The 25,828-nt window shown below is 45.1% G+C and overlaps 1 protein-coding gene and 1 long non-coding RNA gene across 3 annotated transcripts; one reads left to right on the top strand and one right to left on the bottom strand.

Annotated features, from left to right (window-relative positions):
• Positions 1-1,023: 1,023 nt before the first annotated feature.
• LOC122432393 lies at positions 1,024-17,352 on the bottom strand. The gene is made up of 2 exons (XR_006266812.1): positions 17,064-17,352; positions 1,024-2,090 (listed from the first exon to the last, which is right to left on the bottom strand). It is a non-coding gene; the product is annotated as an uncharacterized LOC122432393 (long non-coding RNA).
• PPP1R3B (protein phosphatase 1 regulatory subunit 3B) lies at positions 14,242-25,828 on the top strand. 2 transcript variants are annotated; one of them, XM_043454295.1, is made up of 2 exons: positions 14,242-14,487; positions 20,926-25,828. In XM_043454295.1, the coding sequence occupies exons 1-2, from the start codon at positions 14,351-14,353 to the stop codon at positions 21,806-21,808; spliced, it is 1,020 nt and encodes a 339-aa protein (XP_043310230.1). In that variant the 5' UTR covers positions 14,242-14,350; the 3' UTR covers positions 21,809-25,828. The 2 variants fall into 2 exon arrangements, with proteins under 2 accessions (XP_043310230.1, XP_043310231.1); XM_043454296.1 differs by lacking the exon at positions 14,242-14,487 and adding an exon at positions 15,015-15,311.

Raw genomic sequence — 25,828 nt, 5'->3', positions numbered from 1 at the left:
TGCCTGCCTGCCTTTGCAGACCGATTACTCTCAGCTCTGGGCTCCTCTTGATTCTGGTGACACTATTGCCAGCTACTTTAAAAAATATATATACATATGTATATTTCATCCTTGACTCTCAGGTATCTATTGACAGCTCATTCAGCACGACAAGGCGGTAGGCACATCCTGAAATAGATGCACCCGCCTAGCTCTGGTTTCTGGTTGACACTCGGAAGCCTAGATGGCTGTCTGCGCTGGAGACCGCCCAACATTGCGCTCGAGTTACAGCCAGAAGTTGTCAGTTGTGTGACTGATAAGAGAGGAGGAAAATACACGCGCTTCCACGAATAAAAGCAGCAGGGAATCGTCCTTTTACTTCTCTACTCAAAATTATCTCTGAGAGTGTTTTCTCGTTATTCTTTCTCACTCAGTCAATGGGACCTGTCTGTGCTCTGGGAAAGGCAGACGGCAGGTGAGGAGACGTGGTTTTCCCATCCAGGGCTCGCTGTCTAGTGGGGGAGGACAGAACACCAACAAGAAAATAGACAGAAGAGTAATAGCTACAGATGGTGAAGGGTACAGATAGGAAGGATCTAGGGCGGAGGGTGGTCTGGGGACTCTCTGGGCTAATGACTTTTCAGGTGAATGGAGGTGGGGAAGGAAGACACCACCAGGGGAGGGAAAAGTGTAGGGAAGCCTGCTGGGCTGCGTGCACAATTTTCATTGGTACATTCACACTAAACTAGAACAGATGCTTCATCCGGGGCCTTCAGAAACAGGCTGAGGGTCCAGTTCCCCAGTCCACACATGGCAGCACCATTGAGAGGTGGATACATGGAAATGGTGACCTTCGAAGCTGTAGCTCTTAGGGACGGCTGGTGACAGTTGGACGGCAAGGTGCTGTGCTGACTCTTGGACTGATTCAAGGAGCTATATTCAGTATCTTGTAATAATCTATAACAGAAAAGAAGCTGAAAAGTAATATACATATATATGAATAACTGAATCACTTTGATGTTCATCTGAAAAATGGTAAATCAATTGTACTTCTATTTTTTAATTAAAAAAAAAAACACTAAAAACAACAAAACTGAAATCTTAGTTTCCACATTTTGTCTTTGGATGTTTTTTTAGCGTCTTCCAGACTATTGCCTGAGATCTGTTTTCTGATCCGTAGCAGAAGAGATATATTACCAAGACCAGTAGTTAATGTTTGGTTTTACAAACAATTAAATAACCATCTGTTGGTTTGCTTCAGTGACTGAGAAAGAACTGTTCAATTGCTATACAGATTAAAATGGATATGTCACACTAGAGCGATTGCATTCTGAGTTCAGTCCAGCAGCCCTGGTCACTGTGTTGTCAAAGAATTCATGCCACTGGCCTGTGGTCATTTCCATCTCTCCTCTGTCCAATGGGAGCAGCTGATGCGGCCGGGAGCCTGACTCACTCACCCTGCGTCCTCAGTCCTGACTGGCACATACAGGCAATCAGCCAACTGTATTGGATGAATGAGTGAGTAAATTGGGATCTACAAAGATAAAAACTACTCCCCACCCCTCCTTTTTTTTTTTTTACTTAAAGCAATAGACATTGATCTTCTTACATTTTTGGAGGCCAGAGTCCAAAATCAAGGTGTTGGTGGGGACACACACTTCTCTGAAGGCTCTAGGGAGAGGGGTTGACCCTTGCCTGTCTTTTTTAGCTTCTGGTGCTTCTAGGCGCTGCCGAACTTGTGGCTGAGTCACTGCAGTATTTGCCTCTGTCTCCCAATGGCCTTCTCTTCTATGTTTCTGTCCAAACTCCTCTATTTTTAAAAGAAGTTAGTTTTTCTTTTCAAACCCCCATAAAACGTTGCTGTGGGTGTGTCTATCTCTAGGCCTAGGGCTGGTCTCGAGTGAAGCACTGCATCTCATCTTTGTGTGTCTGTGGCGCATGTCTTCATTTCCTACCAATAAGCTTTGAGCTGCTTGATTTCATCTCTTCCACTTGGTTCTGTTTCTTGCACTGTCGTTTGGTTCTGTGCGTGGGTGAAAGAAGACATCCTGCTGATTGTCCTTCAAACGGGGGTTCAGGGCACGTCTGCTGGAACAATTCCCGTCCTTGCTCTGGATGGAGGGTTAAGATTACATAGAGTTAAATCATGTGTAATACATGTCCCCATTCTGTTAGAATTTCTTTCCTAAAGTTTTAGTTATGCTCACTTATGTTTTCTCTCTCTCTTTTAAATCATTGCTCCTCTCCATACGGAGAAGGAAATGGCAACCCACTCCAGTATACTTGCCTGGGGAATCCCAAGGACAGAGGAGCCTGGAAGGCTGCAGTCCATGGGGTCGCAAGAGCTGGACACAACTGAGTGACTAAACCACTACCACCACCTCTCCATATGGTAAAATACAACTTTGCAGGGAACTCGAGTTCTCAGGGCAGTTTGGGAAATGCTGGGTTAAATAAACAGGCTGTAGGATGTGGCAGAGCCTCCAACATGCTCTGAAGTACTGCGAATATCCTAATGGGGTGACATTATCAGAATCTGACATTGTCAGAATCTCCAGAACTACTTGATCCTGAAACCTTTCAGTGATGAGCTTCTCTTGGGACTAGTTTTTTCACCCAAGGCACTCTGGGGGCAATAGCATATAGCTTCTTTGTTGTTTTCCTTTATTTCATTACATTTTCCCATCTTTTTTCCATTTTTCTAAATATAACATGACTTTCCTTTCCTGGTTTTTCCTCTATTCAATTTTGTCTGCTCCTGAATCAAAAAGTCTGATTTAAATACATAGGTATTGTACATTTGAAATTAAAATTAAATAGCTTTAAGTGTTTGGCAGGGCTTCCCAGGTGGTGCAGTGGTAAAGAATCTGCCTGCCAATGCAGGAGACACAAGAGAGATGGGTTCGATCCCTGGGTCAGAAAGATCCCCTGGAGGAGGAAATGGCAACCCATTCCAGTATCCTTGCCTGGAGAATCCCTTGGACAGAGGAGCCTGGAGGGCTACAGTCCATGGGGTCGCAAAGAGTCAGACATGACTTGGCTAACAGAGAGAGGGACTTGGGAACTCTCAGGCCGCTGAGTGTTGTTTTAGGGACGGTGGTCACAGTTAGTGTTCTACCTACTCGGGGAGAGGATGAGATAGACTTCCAGGCAAGCAGGCAGCAGAGTGTTGGGTCTGGAAGAGCCTCTACGACATTGTTCCATGGCCGGTAGTGACCAGAAAAGCATTAGAAACGCTTATCCCACTAAAGGTTTTTCCAGAATCCTTATAACCCTAACTGATGACTCCACAGTGCTTTTTTTGAACCTTGAAATTCTCATTACTTGCTTCTACAATGTTTCCTCTTATTAAAAAAAAAAAAGTCAGATGGCACATATTCATGTTTTAAATTGGAGTGAATTAGAATTAAAGTTAATTCTCTTGGCAGCATGTCTTTAAGGTTATATGAGCTTCTTGAGAAAATTGTCTATTTTCAGATCTCAGGAGTCCTCAAAGCACAAAGGTCAGGAGAACATAACAGATGTCCAAGACAACCCACTGGCAAACTGTCCCCCTCCCCAGCGACTACCCCTCTCTTGACATCATGCAAGAGTCTTGCCTGCTTCAGATGCAAGGTGACAAGTCCCCGTCCGAGCGGGGGGCCATGGAAGGGGCCCAGAGCTGAGAGCATGAGGGTCAATAACCAGGAACCTCCTCTCCCAACCACACACCACAGACCCCATTGTGACATCCCTTTCACCCACTGCAGCCCTGTGTCCCCAGGTCGGGACAAAGCCAGAGGGGCCAGCAGATTGCTAACTGCCGAGGCAGTCACCCGGCCTGAACGACTGCCACAAAGCAGGGATGAATGGATTAACTCCTTCCGGGTTACTATGGAATTTCCTACCTTCACTGCACTTATAGCAGGTTGCTTCGTTTATTGTTTTTGTATGCTGTGTCAGGATGTGGGGTGGACTAAAGAATTGTTTGGGGTAGGAAGACTTTTTTCCGTGTCTGGCTTTTTCCCCAAAGCAGGGATTTTTGGCAACTTTCCTCCATTGTGTGGGCTTTCCCTTTCACCCTGCACAAGCCTCAGAAACCCGCCTCCCCACAGGCCCCCTCTCTTCCTCCCACCCTACGGTTTCCTTCTCCACCTCCCCAGATTTCCTTCCTGCCCCTCTGCTGCAGCTGTCCACGGAGGCTGAAAATCGCTTCTTCTCCAGCCAGAGAAACCCAAGCATCCTTTCCCTACCGCCTGCCTGTGAATGAGGAGGTTGTCCTGGCAGTCAAATTAAATGAATGGCTATGCTTGCAAAATGCACAGTTTTTTCTGCTGGGGCCCCAGTGAAGACTCTAAAATTCAGCTGAGCAGACTCGAGGAACAAGACAAGAAATCCCTGAGCTGGGGCTCTCAGCCTCTTTCATCTGGTTGCTGTGAGCTGCAGCCTGGTGTGCTAGAAACAGCCTGGGCTTGGGAGTTCAGACAGACTTGACTTTGAATCAAGACTCGGCCATTGGCTGCTGTGTGACCTTGGGCAAATTACTTAACTTCTCTGAGCTTCTCACCTATAAAGAGGGGATAAAAGAACTACTTTCCCTTTCGGGACATTGGTATAGAGTATGTAAAGTGCCTGGTACTGAGGCAATGCTCAATCAGTGGCAATCCTTATTGTTTAGATTTGTTCTGAGGAGTATAAAAAACTGAAATGAAGTTGAGGAGTTGGCAAGAGGGCTTTTCCCCATGGAAGTCACAGCTGTTACTTTGATGGAGTTGCACCAGCCAGCTGGACACTGATGGAGCCAAGGACTGCTCCCCAATAGGGTATAAGGTCATCATTTTGGAATTTCAGCAAGGATATCTCCTCTTTGTCCAAAAGGACCCCACCAGGAGTGTGTTTCTTGCCCGGTGCCATGTGAACCTGGCCTCCTGCCCTCCCTGCTGGTGACTATCTTATTGTGGGGGAGGGAGAGAGCATCCCCAAGCCCCCCGGAAGTGGCTCTTGTTAGAGGATGGAAATCCTCCACCATGCAGCGCAGACTCTCGGTTCCCAGAGCACATCCTGAGCTCCTTGCTCTTCAGTGGTCTTTCCTGACCAGGAGACAGCATTTCCTACCTTTCAGAAGTGGGACTGGTGATAAAGGGGAAGACAAAGGAAGAGAATTACTCATTTCTTTCCTTCTTTCTTGGAAATCCGAGGTGGCGGCAACATCAGAAAGACAGATGCTATCTTCTCCCCATTACAGGTAATGACAGAAACATTGCTGTTGTTCATATCAACACGTTTCCTGCCCATTCTTTTAATTTAGTGACAGAAGATGCTCCTTAACAGAGAAGTGGGTGTGGAGTCAGGCTGGGCCATCTCTCTGAGATGTTCAAGGTCCCTCCTGGAAGGACTTCCCTGGTGGTTCAGTTAAGACTCTGAACTTCCACTGCAGGAGGGAGGGTAGTGGCGGGAAGTAGAACAACAAAATGAAAATGAGCAACCAGAGACCCCTGGGAACTGTGTACACTGACACCAGGCGAGAGATCCCCTCCTTCCGTTCTGCATTCGATGTGGGGTTGGTGTTGGCCCCAAGAAGCCACTAGTCATGTTCCCTACGATGCTGAGAATTTTAACCTAGAAACAACCCCACTCCTGCCTTTTTAGTATTCGGCTACATGAATCAATTTACTTCTCCATTTTGTTTGTTTGATTAAGCTAGGTGGGGTGAGGTTTCCCTCTTTTTTTTAATGTATTTATGTTTTTAAAAATATTATTTATTTATTCGGCTGCATCGGGTCTCAACTGCAGCAGTGGGACCTAGAATCCAGGCCCTCTGCACTGGGCGTGCAGAGTCTCAGCCACTGGACCACCAAGGAAGTCCCAGGGCTTCCCTCTTTTGCAATCTAATGAGTTCCTGACTCACCCAAGTACCAAACAGAAAGGCTCTGGGATCCACAAATGCGGGCGGTGATCCTGACCCTGACTTTGGTCAGTGTTTGAAGATAGGATGTCAGATATCATGAGCCAAGTTTGCTTGTTAAAAGGGGAAATGCTCTTGTTACTACAGCCCTTCAAACTTGGAAGGACTCGGAAGAACTGGCTGAAGGCATATCACCTGTATCCTCAGACTCTGCTGTACTGGATAGCTTTGGTTTTTGGTTATTTCAGAGCGCCATGTTGAAGGTGTAGTCTCCACTAATTGTTGGAAATTCACTGGCTTTTGAGTAGTGGGCAGGAATTTTACACTTGGCCCTTCGTGGTCTTTGGCCATAGGCTCACAGGAGCCCCTTCCTCACTGTAAAGACTGCTCACGTGGGCCTTTCGATTAATTTCTCCTCAGTCTGCCTGGAGGTAAATGCAGAGAGCCCACTTCATCCAACTCAAACAGGAGCTGAATCTCTGACTTTAAACAAGTGATGGCACTTTTCTGGGTTTTCGTTTTCTCCCCTGTAAACAGAGGGTGACTAAACTGGAAAACACAAAGTCCTTTTAACTCCAGGGTCTCTGGTTTTGCAGTGTGATTTATTAATGAAGGTCTTGGCATTTGGAGTGAAATTAAAGAGCAAAGATTTGGTATGTGGAGCTCTTCCACCTGAGCAAACACTACGCCCACAAAGTGCAAATTCCCACTGGTAAGGAAAACAATAGACCACCCTTGGAGTAGGAGAGGGAAGGTTCAAGACATCACTGGGAGAGAAAGACCTCTTTGCTCAGCAGCAAATAACACGCCCACTGCCAGATAAGACGATCATTAAAACCCAGGAGAATGGGCAGCACAAAATGGACAATTACATGCAGTGTGAGAACTTCATCAAGGAACTAAATCAGCATGGTGGGTAAGCTAGCACTACTTTAAAAAAAATACTACTCAGTCTCCTTGGTATATTTTGTAATATTGGGGAGAATCTGGTAAGAAAATTTGGAAATGTTTGGAAGAAAGGTCACGTACACATATAAAAATGTATGAGTACTAAATTCTTTCAGATGCTTCTCTGTGGTTTTCTGACACCCCCTGCAAAACAGATTATTGACGGAAGAAAAAACACCAGACTGACTTCTGAGATCCGGGGTGAAGGACCCTCACACCAGGCCTGCCAAGAGGGCATCACTGAAGCCTGCCCTGAGCAGAAACTGCAGTGGGTGGTGAGGATGTGACCTCCACAGAGGGTGCGCTGCAGAAGGAGCAGGCAGTCTAAGAACAAAGGGCCCGTCCCCAGTTTTGAGGGACTGCACACATCAATCAATACTAAGCTTCTTATTGGACTTGGTAAGGAGAAGCTTCAGATCCAGACTTTATTGTATTTAGAACAATCCAGAAATGTGACTTTCATGGCACTTGAGTTTTGTGGAATGAGTCATCCTGGTTATACAGAAAGTGTTCAGGGAAATCTTCAAAATAACCCTCCAGGCAGGCATTAGTATTTCCACTTTACAGATAGGAGGAACACAGAGGCACAAAGTTCGGTAGTACTTTCGCCAAAGTCCACAGCTCACTGTGGCAGAGTCGGTATTTAAATCCAGGACCATCAGATGACCAAGTTCTTAAACACTACATTTCACTATGTCTAGGGCGTGAAGGTTTTATGAGTCTGTATATTTTTATGTCCTCCTAGGAATCTTTGCAGGAAATTAAATCAAAAACCTTCTCTTCTATTTTGCAATATGTTCCTTCTCATAATCAATGACTTTGGATAGTCCCTAAAAGTTGATAGATAATGTTGATTTATAAGAAAGAGAAACACTTATTGACTAATCTTAAAAAATTCCTTGATCTTTATGAATTAAAAGATCATACCAAAAAAGAAAGAAAGGTGGGAAGAAAAAGAACCAGGGTCTATTAATGCTTATATATGGAATCTAGAAAAATCATTCTATTGAACCTATTTGAAGGCCAGGAATAGAAACGCGAACATAGAGAATGGACTTGTGGACAGAAGTGGGGAAGGGGAAGGTAAGAACTGAGAGAGTGGCACTGACATATATACACTCCCATGTGTAAGACAGAGAGCTAAAGCAAAGCTGCTGCATAGAACTAGGAGCTCAGCTCCGTGCTCTGTGATGACCTTGAGGGGTGGGATGAAGGCAGTGGGAGGGAGGCTCCAGAGGAGAGGATGTGCATATACATATGGCTGATCCACATTGTTGTACAACAGAGACTAGCACATCATTGCAAAGCAAGTACACTCCAATAAAATAAAGAAATAAGCCAACCAACCAGCCAACAAACAAAAACATGTATTTGTCCAAGTTGTGGAAATTTAGAAAGTCTTTATTTTCCCCTTTACACTTAATATGTTCAAGAGTCCCTATAGCTGAAATTGTATTAGATTCCATAACCAAACACAAAAGGTGTTATTTAAAAAGAGGAATAAGGTACTATACTTAACAACCGAAAAAAAAAAAAAAATAGAAAAGAGCCAGGATCAAAATCAGTGAAGAAGTTTTAAGTTACTACACCCTTTGGATCAAAGAAAAATAGGAGACAACAAACCCTACTTACAAGGGGCTCTGCATTTGAAGATGACCAGAGAATTAACAGAAGAAAATAGGAACGATGCCAAATATCTTTGCTAAGGTTTACTATATGGTCAGATCAATTTCCAAGGCTTAGAACGTCAAAGTCTTGCTTCGTATATTTTATGGTCCTGGCTGCTTACCAAGTAAAACTCATACAAATAGTTACTGGGTTGTTGTTTTTGGTGAAGTGTAATTTTATAACAAAACTGAGTAGCCTTTATAACAAATGCATTATTGTCCTCTGCATTTTACTATGCAGTAGGTAAAATAACAACGTTAGTCGATGACTCTCCCACTGCTTTCTGAGATTTCTGCCTCCTTGGAAGTGCAATCAAGGCAAGACGCAGAGATAGAATATTCCCCACACGTGGTGACTTCCTAGCTTTAACTGCCCTAACAGATCATGGCTGTGTGTGGAGAAATCATTACCAGGAGTTTCAAGAAGGAAGAATGCAGTCTCTAAGTTCTAATTCTCTAGAGGATATCAAATGATCAGAAGGAAAACCGTGAAGTCAGTTCAGCTTCTGATGCTAAACTTCAAAGAAAAAGAGGAGTGATAGAAATGTAAAGTTGTGGGAAGACATCGTGTGTACATTTAGACATTTTTGTACCTAAATAGTCTTTTTCCCTCATCCCTCTAATGAGTCATTGTTTTATTTATTTATTTCTATTTTTTAAATTGGAGTATAATTGCTTTACAGAGTTGTTAGTTTCTGCTGTAGAACAACATGAATCCTCTATATGTGTATATGTAGATTCCCCTCTGTCTTGAGCCTCCCATCCGTCCTCCCTCAGCCCACCTCTCCAGGTCATCACAGAGCACCTAGCTGAGAGCTCCTTGTGTTATGCAGTAGCTTCCCACTAGCTATCTATTTTACTCACAGTAGTGTATATATGTCAATACTACTGTCTCAATTTGTCCCACCCTGTCCTTCCCCCGCACCATGTCCGTAAGTCCATTCTCTACATCTGTGTGTCTATTCCTGTCCTGCAAATTGGTTCACCAGTACATTTTTCTAGATTCCATATACATGCGTTAATTATACGATATTTGTTTTTATCTTTTTGACTTACAGGTCATTGCTTTCTTAATAAAATTACATTATTGCCCATTTCTAAGAGGACAGTCCAGGCAGTTTTATAAATATCAGGATGGAACCGGCCAAAATACAATCGTTTACACAAAAGCCCAAAGTGCCTTCAGCATCTGAGGCATTTGACTCCAGAGGCACGTGGCAGAACAGCCCAGCCCGAAGGTCCAAGGCACGCAAGAGCCAAGTGGCCTGTCGCGGCCCTCCAAGCAGCTTGACATGTCACTCTCCTCACAAAAACGCATGCCACTTGTCATGACATTCTGAGTGCTATACGTTGCATCACGTGTATATAGTTACAGTTTCAAATATAATTTATGATCAAACCAGTCATGAACGGGGGATGAATGAGCAAAGAATATAAATACATGCTGGGTTCTGCCTAATTCCTTTTAAGCCTGTGGCCAAGCAGTACTCTCTGGTTCCCAGCCTCTCCCTTTCTCTCTGACCAGCCACCACTTAATATCATTTAAGTCAATAATATGGTTATGAAGTCCCCATTCATAACTCAAAATGGCTGTGTACTTTGAGACTCAGAGCTAAAGCAAAAGACAAGTGTGGAGCTATTTTCACCCAGGCACAGAGTATCTGATTCATTAGTGAAAATTCTCATATGGTTTTTTGGTAAGATGAGGTATAATTTGCCCAAAGTCCATAAACCAAGACCTTATTAGGATTACTTAACACTTAAACTTCCTCAATAGTGAGACTAAAAAGTCAATACTGATCCTCCTAAAAATGATCTGGTAACACGAATTAAAAGTCTAAAGAAGGTGCATATCCTGTGGGAAACAGACTTATAAGAAAGAATCAGGGATGCTGTCCTCCAAATACAAAACAAAAAGTTTAATATAAAAAGAACAAAACAAAATGAAAAGTTAAAAAAACGGAATCAGGGATGCGGACAAAGATTTAAATATGAAGGTCCTTATCAAAGTATATTTATAATAGAGAAAATTTGGAGAAAAAAAATCTAAGCATCCCATAATAAGAAAATAAAGTATGGTCTCTTTATGTGAAGGTATATTATGCAGTCATTAAAAAGCATGTCAGGAAAATTCGAATATCAATACACTGAAAATGAGCAGTCATGAGGAGAAAATTAAAATATTAAATTTTATATAGACTACGATCCTGATAATATGTTTGGGCACAGAATAAATACTGAAAGAAAAAACAGCAAGTTACATCAGTAGTTTTGTCTGGGTGGTGCTGATTCTGTTTTCATCACAATATTTTTCTGTATTTTCCACAATGTCCACAGTAATCTTGTATTAGTCTTATAATCATAAGCATAACACACAGTACAAATTAAAGATATATCTGGATCATACAAAGCACTGCACTAGATATAAAGCTGAGGAATAAAAGCTGCTCTGTTAATATAACTTTTAAAGGAATGGTCCCTACATCAGCATCATACAGAAACTCAGAAACTCTCAACTATGTAAATTACTGATGGGCTCTAGGAGCTTTGACATGTAAACTACTCAAGATCTTTCAAAGATCTTCACTCCCGTGCTAAGGACATATTCTCATTGACAGAGGCTTACAGAATCCCTTTGCTGGTATTCATCTGCCTGTCCCATAAAACATGACCTAGCAAGTCCCCTTCAGCAATTCTGAAAGAGGGACAGAGGGCCCCAGGTAATATGATGCACCCAGAGCGCGTCTGCAGCTCTGACAGGTGCAAACTACGCCTCTCATCTAAATATAAATGGACTTAGGCAGTTTGGAAACAGTCTTTCCCACTTTCTATTCTGATCAAGCAAAAGAATGCTCTCTTCTTTAGTTCTGACTCTCCATGCTGGTAATTTTTTATTTAGATTCACTTTGCAATCACTTAAATTCAAAGAGAAGCAATGTTAGAACTCTAAGACGACAGAAAGAAAGAAAAGGATTTCCAAAATCTTGTGTATTTGAACTGTTTTTGAAATTGTTAAGTTGAGGAGGAGATAAGGCATTAACAACATTTTTTAAAGTTTTCTGGATGAGCAAAAAAATTGATGTTAACACATGCAGAAGGAAACACTATCTAGTATTTAAGCCGGAAGGAGGATCTAATTTTTAATCAATGGAGTGGAAATTCCTTGGCGGAACATATAAAAGAACTCTGTGCCATTTCCAATTCCTGCCATTCTCTCTTCCATTACCCTTAAATGTTTTCTCCCCCTTCAGGATCCTGCTCAGTGGTCACTTCTCAAAGGTCAGCCTTTTCTAACCTTACCCTCTTTCCTCTCCCCCACTGTCACACACACAGTCTCTTAGCTCCCCAGAGATCTGCCTTTCACACGTTCATTCCACATCATTATTTGTCAGTTTAAGAGCTTCTTGAGAGTAAGATAATATATCACTAATTTTTCCATTTCGAGCACCTAGGCTTAAGTTAGTTAATAGTGCACTATAGAATGAACGAACAAATGTGTAAGACACAATTGAAAAAAGTCACAGGTGAACCCAAGTGCAAGAATAAGGCAGAGCTACCACTAACAACCATGAAAAAGCACAGTTTATGGCAAAATGATCATTGGCTATGCTTAGCCACTGGCCTCTTGGTTTATTTGGGGGAGGAGGATAGGCTTATTAAAGAAAATTAAGGCTATAATTCAATGCCAGATATTAGAAAAGGGACTTGGTAAGCATTGACTAAAGGGTTGAAGTTTTCCATTTTCAGTTTCCCTCTGTTGCTAGAAAATGAAAGAATGAAGCACGATTGTCTAAGGGCCAGTCCAGCTCTCTGGGGCTCGGGACTGATGTGCATTCTCCTGGAACAGTTCTTCAGAGCTTGCAACCCAGCTCTATTCCAATCTCAAAGACTGTGCTCTTTTCAAACTCTTAGATGCCCCACTCCTACCTACCAAAACTGTGGTGTGCCACAACTAAGTTTAGCCCCACTCTCCTGGTCTGAAATAGTCACCTAAACCACAGGGGAAATTATTACCCATGATTTCCTAGATCTATGTAAGGAAAATGCTTCCAAACCCAAATGCTATAAAATTGTATTTACTTGTCCCAACTCCTTCCCACTTGGGTTCAGATCACCCTTTGCCTGCATATGTTGTGCAATACCTGTTGGCTGTTTATCTCTGCCCACTCCTCTAGCATGCTCCCTCCACTTGAGAAATGTAGGCAGCACTTGGCTTCATAAATTTTAAACTTCTCATCAGCTAATAAAAGGGTGTTTAGAGTTGGCAAAGGAATTATTGCATAGGAATTTTATTTGCCAACTGCCTACCAATAGTTAATTTCCCAGGTGGTCCTTAATTAGATTTATCCACTGAAAGAGAAGAGGACTAATGATCACCCTTCAGACCTGAAGATTGAGTCTGAGGAAGCTCTCTATAGCACCGATGACTCTAACTGCACTATTGTAATGGACCAGCATTTTCGTCTTACATTTCTAGTAAAATTAGAAGCTGCTTTTAAATCTCTTACAGCAGAAATCCCCATATGCTATGGTTAACATAATGACTTTTTATAAAGCTAAATATACGCAATATGAAGGACTAGCCTCTACTGTGAGATTAGGCCCTTCCTGTATTTTGTTGTTGTTGTTAAAGAGTGTGTGCATGTGTGCTCGGTAGTGTCCAATTCTTTGCAAACCCATGGGATTCTCCAGGCAAGAATACAGTATTTCTTCTAAAAATAAAAGGTGGTAACAGAAGACGGTAGGACTTGTTTATGTCTTTACTTGGCACTTTAAAAAGCTGGTAATCCTATATTAATTTCCAAAATTCAGTAAAGCTGGAAAACTGCGATCCTCATCCCTAAAGTGGTTAGCTCAGAGCTGATCACCAAGGAGGTGATATCTATGACTACATACATGCATATTTAAATTGATCTCATAGGGGTGGAGGGGCTTCTAAACTCTATTCTAAACTCATCATTCTCTACAGATCTCAAGCTGAAGCACAGAGGCCCTGTAGATAAGGCTGAATCTGTTCATACAGATTCAAGTCAGGTAGTTTCCTCGGAAATATACCTACCTGAGAAACCCTCAACTATATATGCAGTATTCTGAGATGGGTATTGGTCCTTTGCCTCAATAACAACTTTATTAAAAGGATTTTATTGTATTCCAGTCACAAGGAGACCCGGACCGTGATGGGCACAAATCAAGCGTTCAGTAATTATTTTCAACAGTGTCCTAGAAGCTGGGGATACTGATCCCGAAAAGGCTCCACCTAAGACGGAGGGAAACGCCTTTGGCATTCTCTCGGGGCTCCTCTGGGCTCCACGTGTAATGGGGGAACTAGTGGTCGCCTGTGAACCCCGTAACTGAAGAGTAAGACAAAGGTGGGGCCGGCGGGACGGGTGAATGCCACTGCAATCCCGTCCGCGCGCGTAGGGTGACTTTGCCCGGCGAGGACTTTGCCTAGGGATTGGGAACTGTGCCAGGCACCGGCGTCCACCCCTCTGGCTGTAACGGGATGCTGTGCAGCAGGCAAGTGCCTCTGCCCCCTGGCGCCCGTTCCCCCGGCTTCGGATGAAATTATGACCCACCGCCCCCTTTCCAGCCCCTGGAACCCGGCCCTATCGCTCCGGGCGCGCAGCCTATCACGTGGCGCGGCGGTGCTCCGGTGGGACCGCGGCTCAGCGGTCATTGGTGGACGGCGCGCGTCCCGGGCGCGCCCATTGGCTGTGGGGGGCGTTCACGTGAAAGGGGGGGTCTGGGAAGGCGTCCCGAGTGGGGAGAGGTGGCCTGAAAGTTAAAGGGAGCCGTGCGGCGGCTGGAAGCTAGAGTCCCAGGTGAGGGGCCGCAGGGAGGAGGCGGGCGGGCTGCTCTAGCGCACGGACGGATGCGGCTGCCCGCGGAGGGCGCCCACCTGAGCCCCGGCCCCCGCTCCTGCTGTCGCCGCCGCTGCCCCTGCCACTTTGGCGCGGATGCTGCCGCAGGCTGGCGCCTCCGCACCTCGGGGCTTATGAGCTGTACCAGGTACGTCCCCCACCTAGCCCGCAAGGCCTGATGCCCGGCCGCAGAAAAGGCGACGAGCATCAGGGACCCTCTCCGGTTCCTGCCGCACACGCTTTCTCAGGCCAGCTTGCAGTTACACTCTGGGCATGGGACACTCTAGAAGGGCTCGAGGAAACTTGCTTCCTCGTGCAGAGGGCAATGCAGGGACCAGAGGCTGGATGGAGCCTGGCCGGACCCACGTGATGCACCGAAGGGGGTCCTGGCCACGATGGGAGGCTGGGGCTGGGAGTCCAGACCACTCTGCGTCCCTACTGTGCCGAGTTCGAACCTGACACTAGGCTTTCCCGGCTGGGAACCGACACTCCTAGAGCTGAGCCCTGGGATCTTGAGCACACGGGAAAGTCGCTGCGTCTCTCACCCCGCCTCGACTTCCCGTTACAACGTAGGGAAACCCACTGGGTGATCTCTCGGGTCGCCGAGGGCCACGGGACACGGAGCGCACCGGCGGCTGGGGCCACCCGGAGCCGAGCCACTTCGGGTCCCCTGCCCCCAGACGGGCCGTCCTGGGCCGGCGGGGTCGAGGTGGCCGCGCGGGGACGCTCTCGCGGCGCCTCTTCGCCCGGGGTGGCCCCGCCGCCCCGCCCCGGTGTGATAACTAGGGCTCCTCCTCCTTGTCGTCTTCCTCCCCCTGCCGGTCACAACTCCGGGAACCCAGCCCAAGCCCTGCCTCCCGGACACACACCGGGGCTCACGTAGTCTGGTGGCGGCAGCCTCCCTGCCACCTCCCTCCGGGTTCTCCGATGCGGCGAGCCAGCTGGAAAGGGGGCTTCCCCGCGGCCCCACAGGTGGGTTCCCGCCCGGCGAAGGATCACGGGGAGGGGTTGGGGGCGGGGTGCAGCCCGGGCCTGGCTGGACCCAGGGGGCAGTGACCTGGGGGATCTTCGAAGCCAGGACCCCCTGGCCTGCCCCCGTGTCCTGTTTCTGCCACCCTTTTGAGTCCAGAGAAAGAGGTGTGGAAGCGACTCAGTGCAAAAGAGGGAGCAGAGAGCCCAGAACATACTAGAAGGTTTGGGCTCTCTTCTGGTATTGTTTGCTGCAGAAGAGGAGTAAATTGAGAACTTGGAGAGTTGCTAGAAGATGTTGGGGCCTGTGGTCTGTGTGGCCAGGCCTCCCTGGGAGACCCACGGTCCAGGAGAAGGGAGAGGAAGGCCTTCAGGCTGGGGTGCAGAGGAGAAGAGGAAATGGTTCATTTGGCAGAGCTGTCCAGGAGCCAAGACTAAAGTGAAGACAGCTGGAGGATTTACCCCAAAAGTAAAGTTGAGGTATTTAGGGAAAAGTTAGTGGGAAAAGAAGAACCATCAGGCAGTATCAGCAACCCAGAATGTCAGAGCTCAAAAGGGACCTCTGGGGAGAAGCTGAAGCCCAGAGAGGTTGAGTAATTTGCCCTGAGTGCCACAGCGATGTGTAGGCATTCCTAGGCCAGTGCGCTATATTTCATATTGGACACTTTTAGATGCAGACACTGTGCCATTTTAACTTATCTCTTTCCTATAATATGCAACCCCATCCACAGATATTTATCTCAGAGATGCTTTGGATGGCGGTGACAGAATAGAGAAGTCCAAGTGGCATCTAGGGCTGTGAATAAGGGCCCCATGGTCAGAGTACCAAGGGAAAGATGCCAACTTTGTTCACACTATGGCAGCCAAACCTTTTGGGAGCAAGCAAATAGAGAAATGCCAAAGGGGTAGGTGGCCACATCTTTAAAACAAAAATTATACCTGGTAGCTTGGTTGTGAATGCTTACCTTCACAATGTAACTTCAGTGTTCCTGGTGAGTTATTGGTGCGTCTGATATTTCTGTCTTTTCTTATCAGAGTGCAAGAGAATGGGGGAGGCAATGTGTTGGCCTCAATACAAAAGAAAAAGATTTGCTTTCTATAAAAGGCACAGCCAGAGTCAGTAGTTCAGCTGCTTGAAACTGTGAAGGTTATAGGGTTATTTTCTGTACAAGTTGATAGATTTTAGAGAAAAATCGCCATGATATGTAACCCTTGCCAGCTGTCTTGAGAGGGTGTGTTGTTTGTCACTAGTGGAACAGGAAAAGCTTTTATGCAAAACTCTCCATGTTCTCTCTAATTTGCATGGAGTGTTAGGGTTTGTCCTCTTTTTGACCCGAAACACTGAAACGTACCCTTAGACACGTCCAGTCTCTCATGGGGCAAGACTGATCTCCTAGGCATTTATTTGGAAGCAAAAGTTTTGAGAATCCCTGCTGGTCTGAGTAACAGCTACTCACAGTCTCGTGACCTTGTCCTGCAAAGAACTGGTATCCAGGTCCGATGTGATCTCTGCTGGTTCAGTTGTGTGTCCACATCTCCTGTTTTTTTTTTTTTTTCCCCTGACCAACCTTGGTGACTCATATTACCTGGCTTGGGCGAGGGAAAGGGCAGAGCTCCCAAAGAGTCTGTCAGAAGAGAGGGTGTGAGTACAGCCCAACACATCCTGTGTTGGAACTGATCATTTTCATGCCATTTAAGGATTAAAACACCTGTCCACGTGCCTGCCTTTCAGGACACTTAGGAAGCTCTGATTACCTGCGTGTCTCCAGTGACAGGAGTGCGTCTGGGTGTTGGTCATCGCGGTCAGGGTCCATCAGGGAATTTCTGAGTAGGTCAGGAAGGCTTACACCAAACCACCACTTCGGTGCACCAGTTCTTGGAGAATGATCTGGTGAATAAAAACTGGAAGCTATCTGTGAGGATGGACAAGGGAGCCAAGAGTCAGACTGCACCCTCTGTTGAGGCCACAGGCGTTAGTGACCTCCCCTCCAGCGCTGGCAACACAGAAAAAGTGAAGGAATTCTGGGCCGGAGTCCAAGACGAACGCCTGGGCCCCCAGGTGGTTTACCTTCCTTTTGCCGTTCATGGAGAAAGTCGCACAACCAATTCCACTCTGGAAAGTACCAGTTGAATTGTTTAATTCCAGTCCACAGTGCCAGTGGAGTCTGGCTCTGACTCCAGCCTCACGTCCTCAACCTCCCAACCCCCCGATCTTAAAGCCAGGTGATAAAAGGGATCCCAGGGGTACATTTATACCTCTGGGTCCAGATACTGAAACTTTACCAATGCTTTCAACTAAGCCTCTCTAACCGGCGGGGTTAGAACTTGAGAGCAATTGCAGTCGACTACAAGTGTGCAATTGCTTTCACTGATCCCCTTGTGTTAGAATTCTGTTTCCACAATATTTTGAGAGCTCCCCAGCCATTTTCTAATGATCTGTTTTAAGGTTGTGCAGGAAAGCACGTATGAGGGTGGTTTGCAGGCTTGCTGGACGCACGTAGAGAGCCTGCAGTTGACCTTGCGCTGACTCAGGTCAGGAGGAAGCTGCTGTGGCCAAGGAGGAACCCCTCCTCCCTTAGTTTGTACCCAGGTTGTCAGGGGTGGCAGAGGAGGAGGGGCTGGGATGCCCGGCTTTGCCTGCTGTGGTTATTTTTAATTAGCAATTCATTCAAAAAACAAAAGCTGCCTGCCTTAAAAGTAGAACTGAAAGTGTGATTCCAATGCATTCTAACAGAGTTTTGCAATGAACAGAGGAAAAGAAAACTTGAATTACTTTTTAGGTGTAGGGTTTTTTGGTGTTTATTTGTTTTACATTGAACCCCTTAGTGAATCCACTGACTTTTTTTTTTTTTTTAAGTTGTCTTGCCCAGTTCAGTCAGAACTTGCCTTTCCAGAACAATTGCCTGGGTGTAAACAAATATAATAGCCAGTTTGCTCCGAAAATTTTCACTTGTTTCACTTTGTTAGAGAAGAAACAGTAACGCAGATATCCTTTAACATGCATCTTGATGGCTACATTCTGGCTATAAATTAAGAACATTTAGAAAGGTTGGGCCATTTCAGACTAATATAGGTACTTGTGTTATTATTGTTTTGTCTCTGAACGTGTGACTTTCTCCACTTGTTCATCACTAAGTGATTCCTGCATCCCGAGGAAGTGCTATTTTTTGTTTGTTTGTTTGTTTTGGAAAATGGGATCAAACCCAATATGTCTTCATACTTTCTCGCTTTTCTTTATATATTTGATCATCAAAATCAGAAGCTGAGGAGCAGATATTATTTATGGGTCTGGTATTGTTTGTGAGACCAGTGATCTCCACTCTTGTCAGAAGATGAGCAACATTTTGCCAGTCGTTCTCCTGAACTACCATCATCAGTCTACAGCAGAGCACCCCTCCGGTGGAGGGGAGATTAGGGGAGGCCTGAGACTTGGTACCCCAACATACCACCACACACTATTGCCACACTAGAGCCTTTGCCATGAGGGAAGATGTGATTGGCAACTAATCCAGATCCTGTGTTCTGTGATTCTCAGACCAGAGATTTTAATCCAGATTTCATCACTGACTTCTTCAGTTAGCCTTTTGGAACTGTCAAATCAAGATATCAATTTGCCATGGTAATTAGAAATTCAAATGGCTTGGCTCTAGTGTGGAAATAGTGTTGGGTGAGTTTTGGCAAATCTTAAGATATCTGAGATGTTTTACTATATTCATTCTGTTTTCTTGGTTAGAGAAGTTCTATTATTTTAGAAAAGATAAGACAGTACAAAGCAGGAAAACAGAAATCTCCTGAAATCCCATCACCTTGATATTTTGACAAGTCTCTAGTCTTTTTTCTGTGCATATATGTAGTAATTTTGCCCTACAAGTCTAGTCTGTCTGTATAATTTTATCTTCTCCATTTTTTACATTGAAAGTGAAAGTGAAAGTCGCTTAGTCATGTTTGACTCTTTGTGACCCCATCAACTGTATAGTATAGACTTGATTGTATAGACTGGACTGTATAGAATTCTCCAGGCCAGAATACTGAAGTGGGTAGCCTTTCCCTTCTCCAGGGGATCTTCCCAACCCAGGGATCGAATCCAGGTCTCCTGCATTGCACATGGATTCTTTACCAGCTAAGCCACAAGGGAAGCCCAAGAATGCTGGAGTGGGTAGCCTATCCCTTTTCCAGCAGATCTTTCCAACCCTGCAGTCAAACCAGGGTCTCCTACATTGCAGGTGGATTCTTTACCAATTTAGCTATCAAGGAAACCCATTTTTTACATTAATCATATATTATGAATTTTTATGCCTTTTAAGTCTTTTTTACAAATAATGATTTTAATGATATAAAATTGTATCACATGAATATAGTATATTTGATTTAATTGGCTACCTGTTATTGGTCATTTAGTTTATTTTCTCACATTTCCCCCTCTACTTAATGTTGCATCAAATAGTTTAATACATTAATCTTCATGCATTTTAAATTATTCCCTTAAGTTTAACACCTGTATGTGATATAAGAACCCACAAGTATAAGATTTAGAAATTTTGTGCCATTTGGACTAATACAGATATTTGTGTTATCTTTTAAAATTCTTTCCTAACTCATTAGGTAAAAACAGGCACTGTTTTCTAATCTAAATTTCTTAAATTACTTACAAGCTTTGACATTTTGCATATTTATGAGCCACTTTTAAATTTCTTCCATGGATTGTCTATTTATGTTCTTTGCTCATTTTCTACATGGAATATTTGACTTTGTTATTATTTTATAAAACCTCTTTATATATTAAGGTATTAACACTTTGCTGCCATGCTTTTTGGAAAATATTTTCCCAGTTTGTTTTGGTTTTTTTTTTTTTAGTTTTACTTACTTTGTTCCCTTATACAAAAAACATTGTTTTTATGAAGTCAGATTTAATGTAATCTTTAGCATGATTCTCTTTGCTTTTTATTCTTATAGAGGCTGTTTTCATTGTAGAAAAAAACAATTATTCACTGATACGAAAGGTTTAAAAATACTAAATTGCTGGCACTTTTTAAAAAACATACTGGAATATAAAAATCAACTGTACATTGAATGAAGACAGGTTGGGGGTCTGTCTTCACTACTGAATCCAGGGTCTGGCATCATGCCTGGCACAGACAAATGTGCCTGGCAAATGACAATCAGTATTTGTGGGATGAATTCGTTTCTTTTTATTGGATGAAAGTATTTACCAAACTGTGCTCAGCAAGGTGTGCCACAAAAAATGGAGGCTTCCCTCATTAGGAATAAGTTTTGGAAACTCCACAAACAGCATCCTCTTTTCATTATTCCCCATAATCATCAGTGTACTGAAGGCCTCAAGAAGTCCTGACAGGGAAGCCCATGAACTGGTTTTAAGACCAGTGGTTCCACACTTCTTTGGTTTTAACCTGGGGCCTCCCCCCCCGCCCCCGCCCACCCTCCACTTACACTTTTAATGTCCCCTGAAACCATGGTCACACTGGACCACTCTTGAGTTAACAATGAGCTGTGGCCACGTGGGCAGAGATGAAGGCAAACGCAGCTTGCCGGTCCCTGTTGGAAGGATGAGTCTGAATGTGTCTGACCTCCTTTCTGTTTTGTCTTTCTCCTTGGCCAGGGTTCTAGCGTGTTCCTCTAGCCCCGTGATGGCTGTGGACATCGAGTGCAGGTACAGCTGCATGGCCCCCTCCTTGCGCAGAGAGCGGTTCGCCTTCCCGATCGCCCCAAAGCCAAGCAAACCTCTGAGGCCTTGTATTCAGCTGAGCGGCAAGAATGAAGCCAGTGGGACGGTGGCCCCGACGGTCCAGGAGAAAAAGGTGAAGAAGCGGGTGTCCTTTGCCGACAACCAGGGGCTGGCCCTGACGATGGTCAAGGTGTTCTCCGAGTTCGATGACCCGTTAGATATTCCACTGAACATCACCGAACTCCTGGACAGCATCGTGAGCCTGACAACAGCGGAGAGCGAGAGCTTTGTGTTGGATTTCTCGCAGCCGTCGGCAGACTACCTGGACTTCAGAAATCGGCTTCAGACCGACCACGTGTGCCTGGAGAACTGCGTTCTGAAGGACAGGTCCATTGCGGGCACCGTGAAGGTGCAGAACCTTGCATTTGAGAAGACGGTGAAAGTCCGGATGACCTTTGACACCTGGAAGAGCTTCACAGACTTTCCCTGTTGCTACGTGAAGGACACATACGCAGGTTCAGACAAGGACACGTTCTCCTTTGACATCAGCTTGCCTGAGAAAATTCAGTCTTACGAGAGGATGGAGTTCGCTGTCTGCTACGAGTGCAGTGGACAGACGTACTGGGACAGCAACAAAGGCAAAAACTATAGGATCATCCGGGCGGAGCTGCAGTCTACCCAGGGAACAGCCCAGCCGCCAAACGGACCAGATTTTGAAATAGCCTTTGACCAGTTTGGAAGCCCTCGGTGTTCCTATGGTCTGTTTCCCGAGTGGCCTAGTTATTTAGGATACGAGAAGCTTGGGCCGTACTACTAGTGACAGCCTGGGATGGAGCCGGGCTCAGTGGGCGCGGACGAGCCAAGCTGCAGTCATCCTGGGGTGGAGATGGAAGCCCAGAGAAAAGCTGAACTGCCATCAGACACAGTTTTGAAAATAACGGATCCTAGTCACTTTTCTCCTTCAATCAACCAAGACAGCCAGGTTTAGATCACAGGACTGGGTTCACGCTTGGAGGAGATGGCTGTGCTGGTCTGTTTGGCAATGAGGGTCTGAGGAGGATGATGCTGGAAAGGGTCTGGACAGGACCCGGGCTTGTGGGCAGCCCTGGCCAGGCCAGAGGATGTTGGCTCAATGATAAGGAGTCCCTCTCCTCTTGGGTGTGGGAAGTCAGTCCCCTGGCAAGCCCTCGGTCCTCCCCGTGGCTCCTCTTCTGGGGGTCTTCGCCACCCAGCCAGGGCCTTCTCACCTGTTGCAGCTGCCCTGTGTCTACATGGGCTTCACACTTTATCTTTGCATTTTTGTGCACTTGGTGTTCTTCCACAGTTCAGCTGATGTTCAGGAAAAGATGATACAGGCCTATCAACTTGTGATGGAGACGGGCATTTCCTCTTTCTGACCCCGCTTTGACAGCCCAGCAGAGGACGACACACCAGCTCTGGGAAGTCAGCTGGTTCCTGGGTGGTCTCACCAGCGGTGCACTAGGCTGATGCCAGCAGGACAGGCACGAGGGGGACACTTAGCTTCTCCTCTTGGCTTTGGGGGAGCTTTCTAAGCCCTCACTCTTACCCTGAGTAACCGGACAGCTTGGTTACAAGACTTGTTGTAACTTGCTCAGCTGACTTGCCCGTGTCTCTCTCTTCACAAAAGGATTTTAGAATCTCTTTTCCTGGAGAGTCATCATTTACGCCGTGTTTGGGATGTTTGGATTTGCAGATTCAATATATCCTCCACACCTCCAGAAAACATTTGGTTTATTTTTACTGTGATTTACAACATCCACGTTGTAAACAACATTTTACCAGCCCCCACAGACTTTGATTTGGTTGTTCTTATTTATGGTGTGTGGGTGTGGAAAAGGATGGGGAGAAAAACCTCACCAAGTTCTCAGATTTGATTTTTACTGTTTGCCAACTCTGAAATATCATAGACTCATTGTTCTTAACCATATTGGACTAAAGCATTACAAGTCTGTTGGTTCACACTGTTGTGAAATTCCTGGGACTTTCCTTGTCCAATGGATCCCCAAACCCTGTGATTTTTCTTGGGCAAGATTCATTGGTACTTGGGAGTGTTTAAAAAGTACTTTTATATGTGTATTTGTAGAAGGTTTGGGTTTTGTTTTTATTTTTGGAACTTAATTAAAAGACCGTCTCGTTTTTCTTCTGCCTGATCTTACTAAAGTGAGGTCTTCCTAAGGGGAGGCAGGAGATGGGGTGCCTCACTCCCTAGATCTGGGGACACAGACCCTGGACTCTGCAAGCAAAGAGTCTTCTTTTGCTTGCATTCTCCAGATCAGTTGGAAGAGACCTCCTGCTTTCTGTGGCTTTTGTAAATCAGCATTGAGCAGATCTCAAGTGTCTTGGCTCCTAGAGTTTTGTGGTTGGGTTTTTTTTTCCTTTTCTTTTTCGAACTTTAGTTTTGATTTTTTAAAATGCTCTTAAGTGGTGTTCCACAGAGTTCTTATCCCTAAAACTGGCTGTGATTAGTCTGCAACCTAGTGCTTTATTTTTTATGTCTCTCCCAGGTGGCCAGCACTGGGGGATTACATGCTAATGTAATATAAGGGACAATCACATTTTTTTCTTATGCCGACATTGGGCAGAACTGAGTTTTATCTAAGCATGTCTTACATCCAGTACACAGACAAGATTCTCTGTGTTACAAATCTGGTGATCAGAATTGTTATACAAGAGTGTAAATCTACATCATTTGGAAGCAAACCTAATTTTATACGGGTCATGAATTTATTTTGCTTTAAGAAGTCCCCTCCCTCCTCCTGCAATTTATGGAAGGTACAAAGTGTACTGTCATTTCCTTATGACCAGATCCTTCTCTGTTAGTAAGAAAAATGCCTCAAGTGACTTCTGTATGGTTTTCAGTCATTGTGATCTGAAGGCATTCCCATGTCAAAATTTGAAATATGGTAATTCAGTGATAAGTATCTCTTTCAAAACAACCACAAACCCTCCCCCTACCCTTCTTTCCTCCCAGCTCACCCCAGCTTTTCTGCTGGGGGCACTGGTTGCAAACCCCCTCACCAGTGCACCTGGGTTGCTCACCCCACTGGGCAAGTCCTTACCTGCTGGCAAAGAAAGACCCTTCTCTGACTAAAGCAAGTGCCTGCCCGAGCTCCCTGGCAGCATTGTCAGGCAGTGAGGTTTCGGCCTCTGAAGAGCACTATCTCCTCTTTACCAGTCAGTCTGTCTCCTCTTGGGCTTCCCACATGGCGCTGGTGGTGAGGAACCCACCTGCTAATGCAGAGAACTTAAGACAAGTTTGATCCCTGGGTTGGGAAGATCCCCTGGAGGAGGGCCTGGCAACCCACTCCAGTGTTCTTGCCTGGAGAATCCCACAGAGAGGGGCTTGGCGGTCTACAGTCCATAGAGTCGTAAAGAGTTGGACACTACTGAAGTGATTTAGCAGGCACACATGCTGTCTGCTCTGGGGCCAATTCTCTTCCAGGATATCAACAGCTGGTCTCAGGACCTGCTCCCAGGGGCTCTCTCCTTGGTTCCTAACTCACCAGCAGGAATATGTCTGCACACTTCAGAAAGGGACAGGTTCCTTATCTGGAGACATGACTGCAGCCTGACCTGTAGGTCTGACCCTCTTGGTTATGATGACAAGTGGCCCCGTTCCCAACTTGCCCCCCCGCCCCCGCAAAGGACCAGCCTTCTGCCAGTGGTGCAGCTGTCCAGGGGCGGGGAGGCAGCTTCATTTCTGTTTCATATTTATTCCCCCATGTGTCCTGGGGAGTGTTTGCAAATTAGGTGCAATAAATAAACTAGGTGCTCTAAAGATAGATTTTATACAATAAGCTTTCAGTGTTTCTTGGAAGATGGCAGCATTTGGGCAAGATTGTTTTTTTCTTCAAGTGTTGTTGTTACAGGTGAGAAACAGTGAAGTTACATAGTTCTCCAGAGATTAAAACAATTTCAGAGTCAGGGTAGGATGTATTTTCTAAGGTTGAATCTGAACGGTGGCAAAACATTACTCTTTCAATGTTTTCTGAAGATGTAAATTTTAAACTGCTAAAAGAATATTTTGTGGTTTTGATCTTTGCCTATAATTTGACATTTCTAAAAACAAGCGTTACTTGTAGCCACTGGGATACTAAATGACTTCTATATATATATGTGTGTGTGTGTATAAACCCCCCAAAAGTATTTGCTCACTTTTCAGAAGTGCTGTGGGCTAGGGTTTCCCTCTCAATGGACAGTGAGTGAAAACTTCAGTGTCCTTCCTTCAGAGCCCTCGACTGGATGTGATTTGCTAGAGAAAGCACCATGGCTTCTGCCCTGGGAGGTCCTGACGTCCTCGTCTCTCCTGAAATGACCACAGACATTGGGGCTGAGATGTTATACTTACAATGCGATCTCTCAGGTCATCTGAAGACAGTTTGCCAGCGTATCTTCACCTCCTGAAGTGGGACACATCTGAATGGAGAAGGACAGACAGCTGTGCGGACGGGCAGCTTTTCCTTGTTAGGGTTGTAAAGCATTGGAGTGCAAGTTGTAACGCTGTGGATGCTTTGAGTCCTGTTTATCAGTTTCTAGAGTCGTCTGGACCTGTGAGGACTCCAAGAACACAGCTGTGATGGTGGCAGTCCACTCTTACTTCTATGTGAATGTAGAACCGGAGACTCAACTTCATTTTTGTGCCTAAAAGTGCCTTGTCGAGAAAGTTCACAGGTTTTTTAAAAAAAATACATATTTTTGTACACAAAGGGGAAATGCACTTTAAAAATCACAAGAATGGATGCCTTGTGTGTGGTATAAGAGAGTGGTTTGTTTGGATCTCAAATGCAAAAATGTAATAAAGGTAGAAAACCCCAAA

Source organism: Cervus canadensis, chromosome 31 (assembly GCF_019320065.1).
Source record: "Cervus canadensis isolate Bull #8, Minnesota chromosome 31, ASM1932006v1, whole genome shotgun sequence".
Classification (NCBI taxonomy): domain Eukaryota; kingdom Metazoa; phylum Chordata; class Mammalia; order Artiodactyla; family Cervidae; genus Cervus; species Cervus canadensis.
The sequence above is the reverse complement of the archived record's forward strand: the minus strand, read 5'-3'. Positions and strand labels throughout refer to the sequence as shown.

Excerpts from the sequence above, each read along its gene's own strand:
- PPP1R3B (XM_043454295.1), top strand. The coding sequence starts at position 14,351 with ATGCGGCTGCCCGCGGAGGGCGCCCACCTGAGCCCCGGCCCCCGCTCC. Across the intron at positions 14,488-20,925 it reads GGGCTTATGAGCTGTACCAG|GGTTCTAGCGTGTTCCTCTA; the intron begins GTACGTCCCCCA and ends CTCCTTGGCCAG.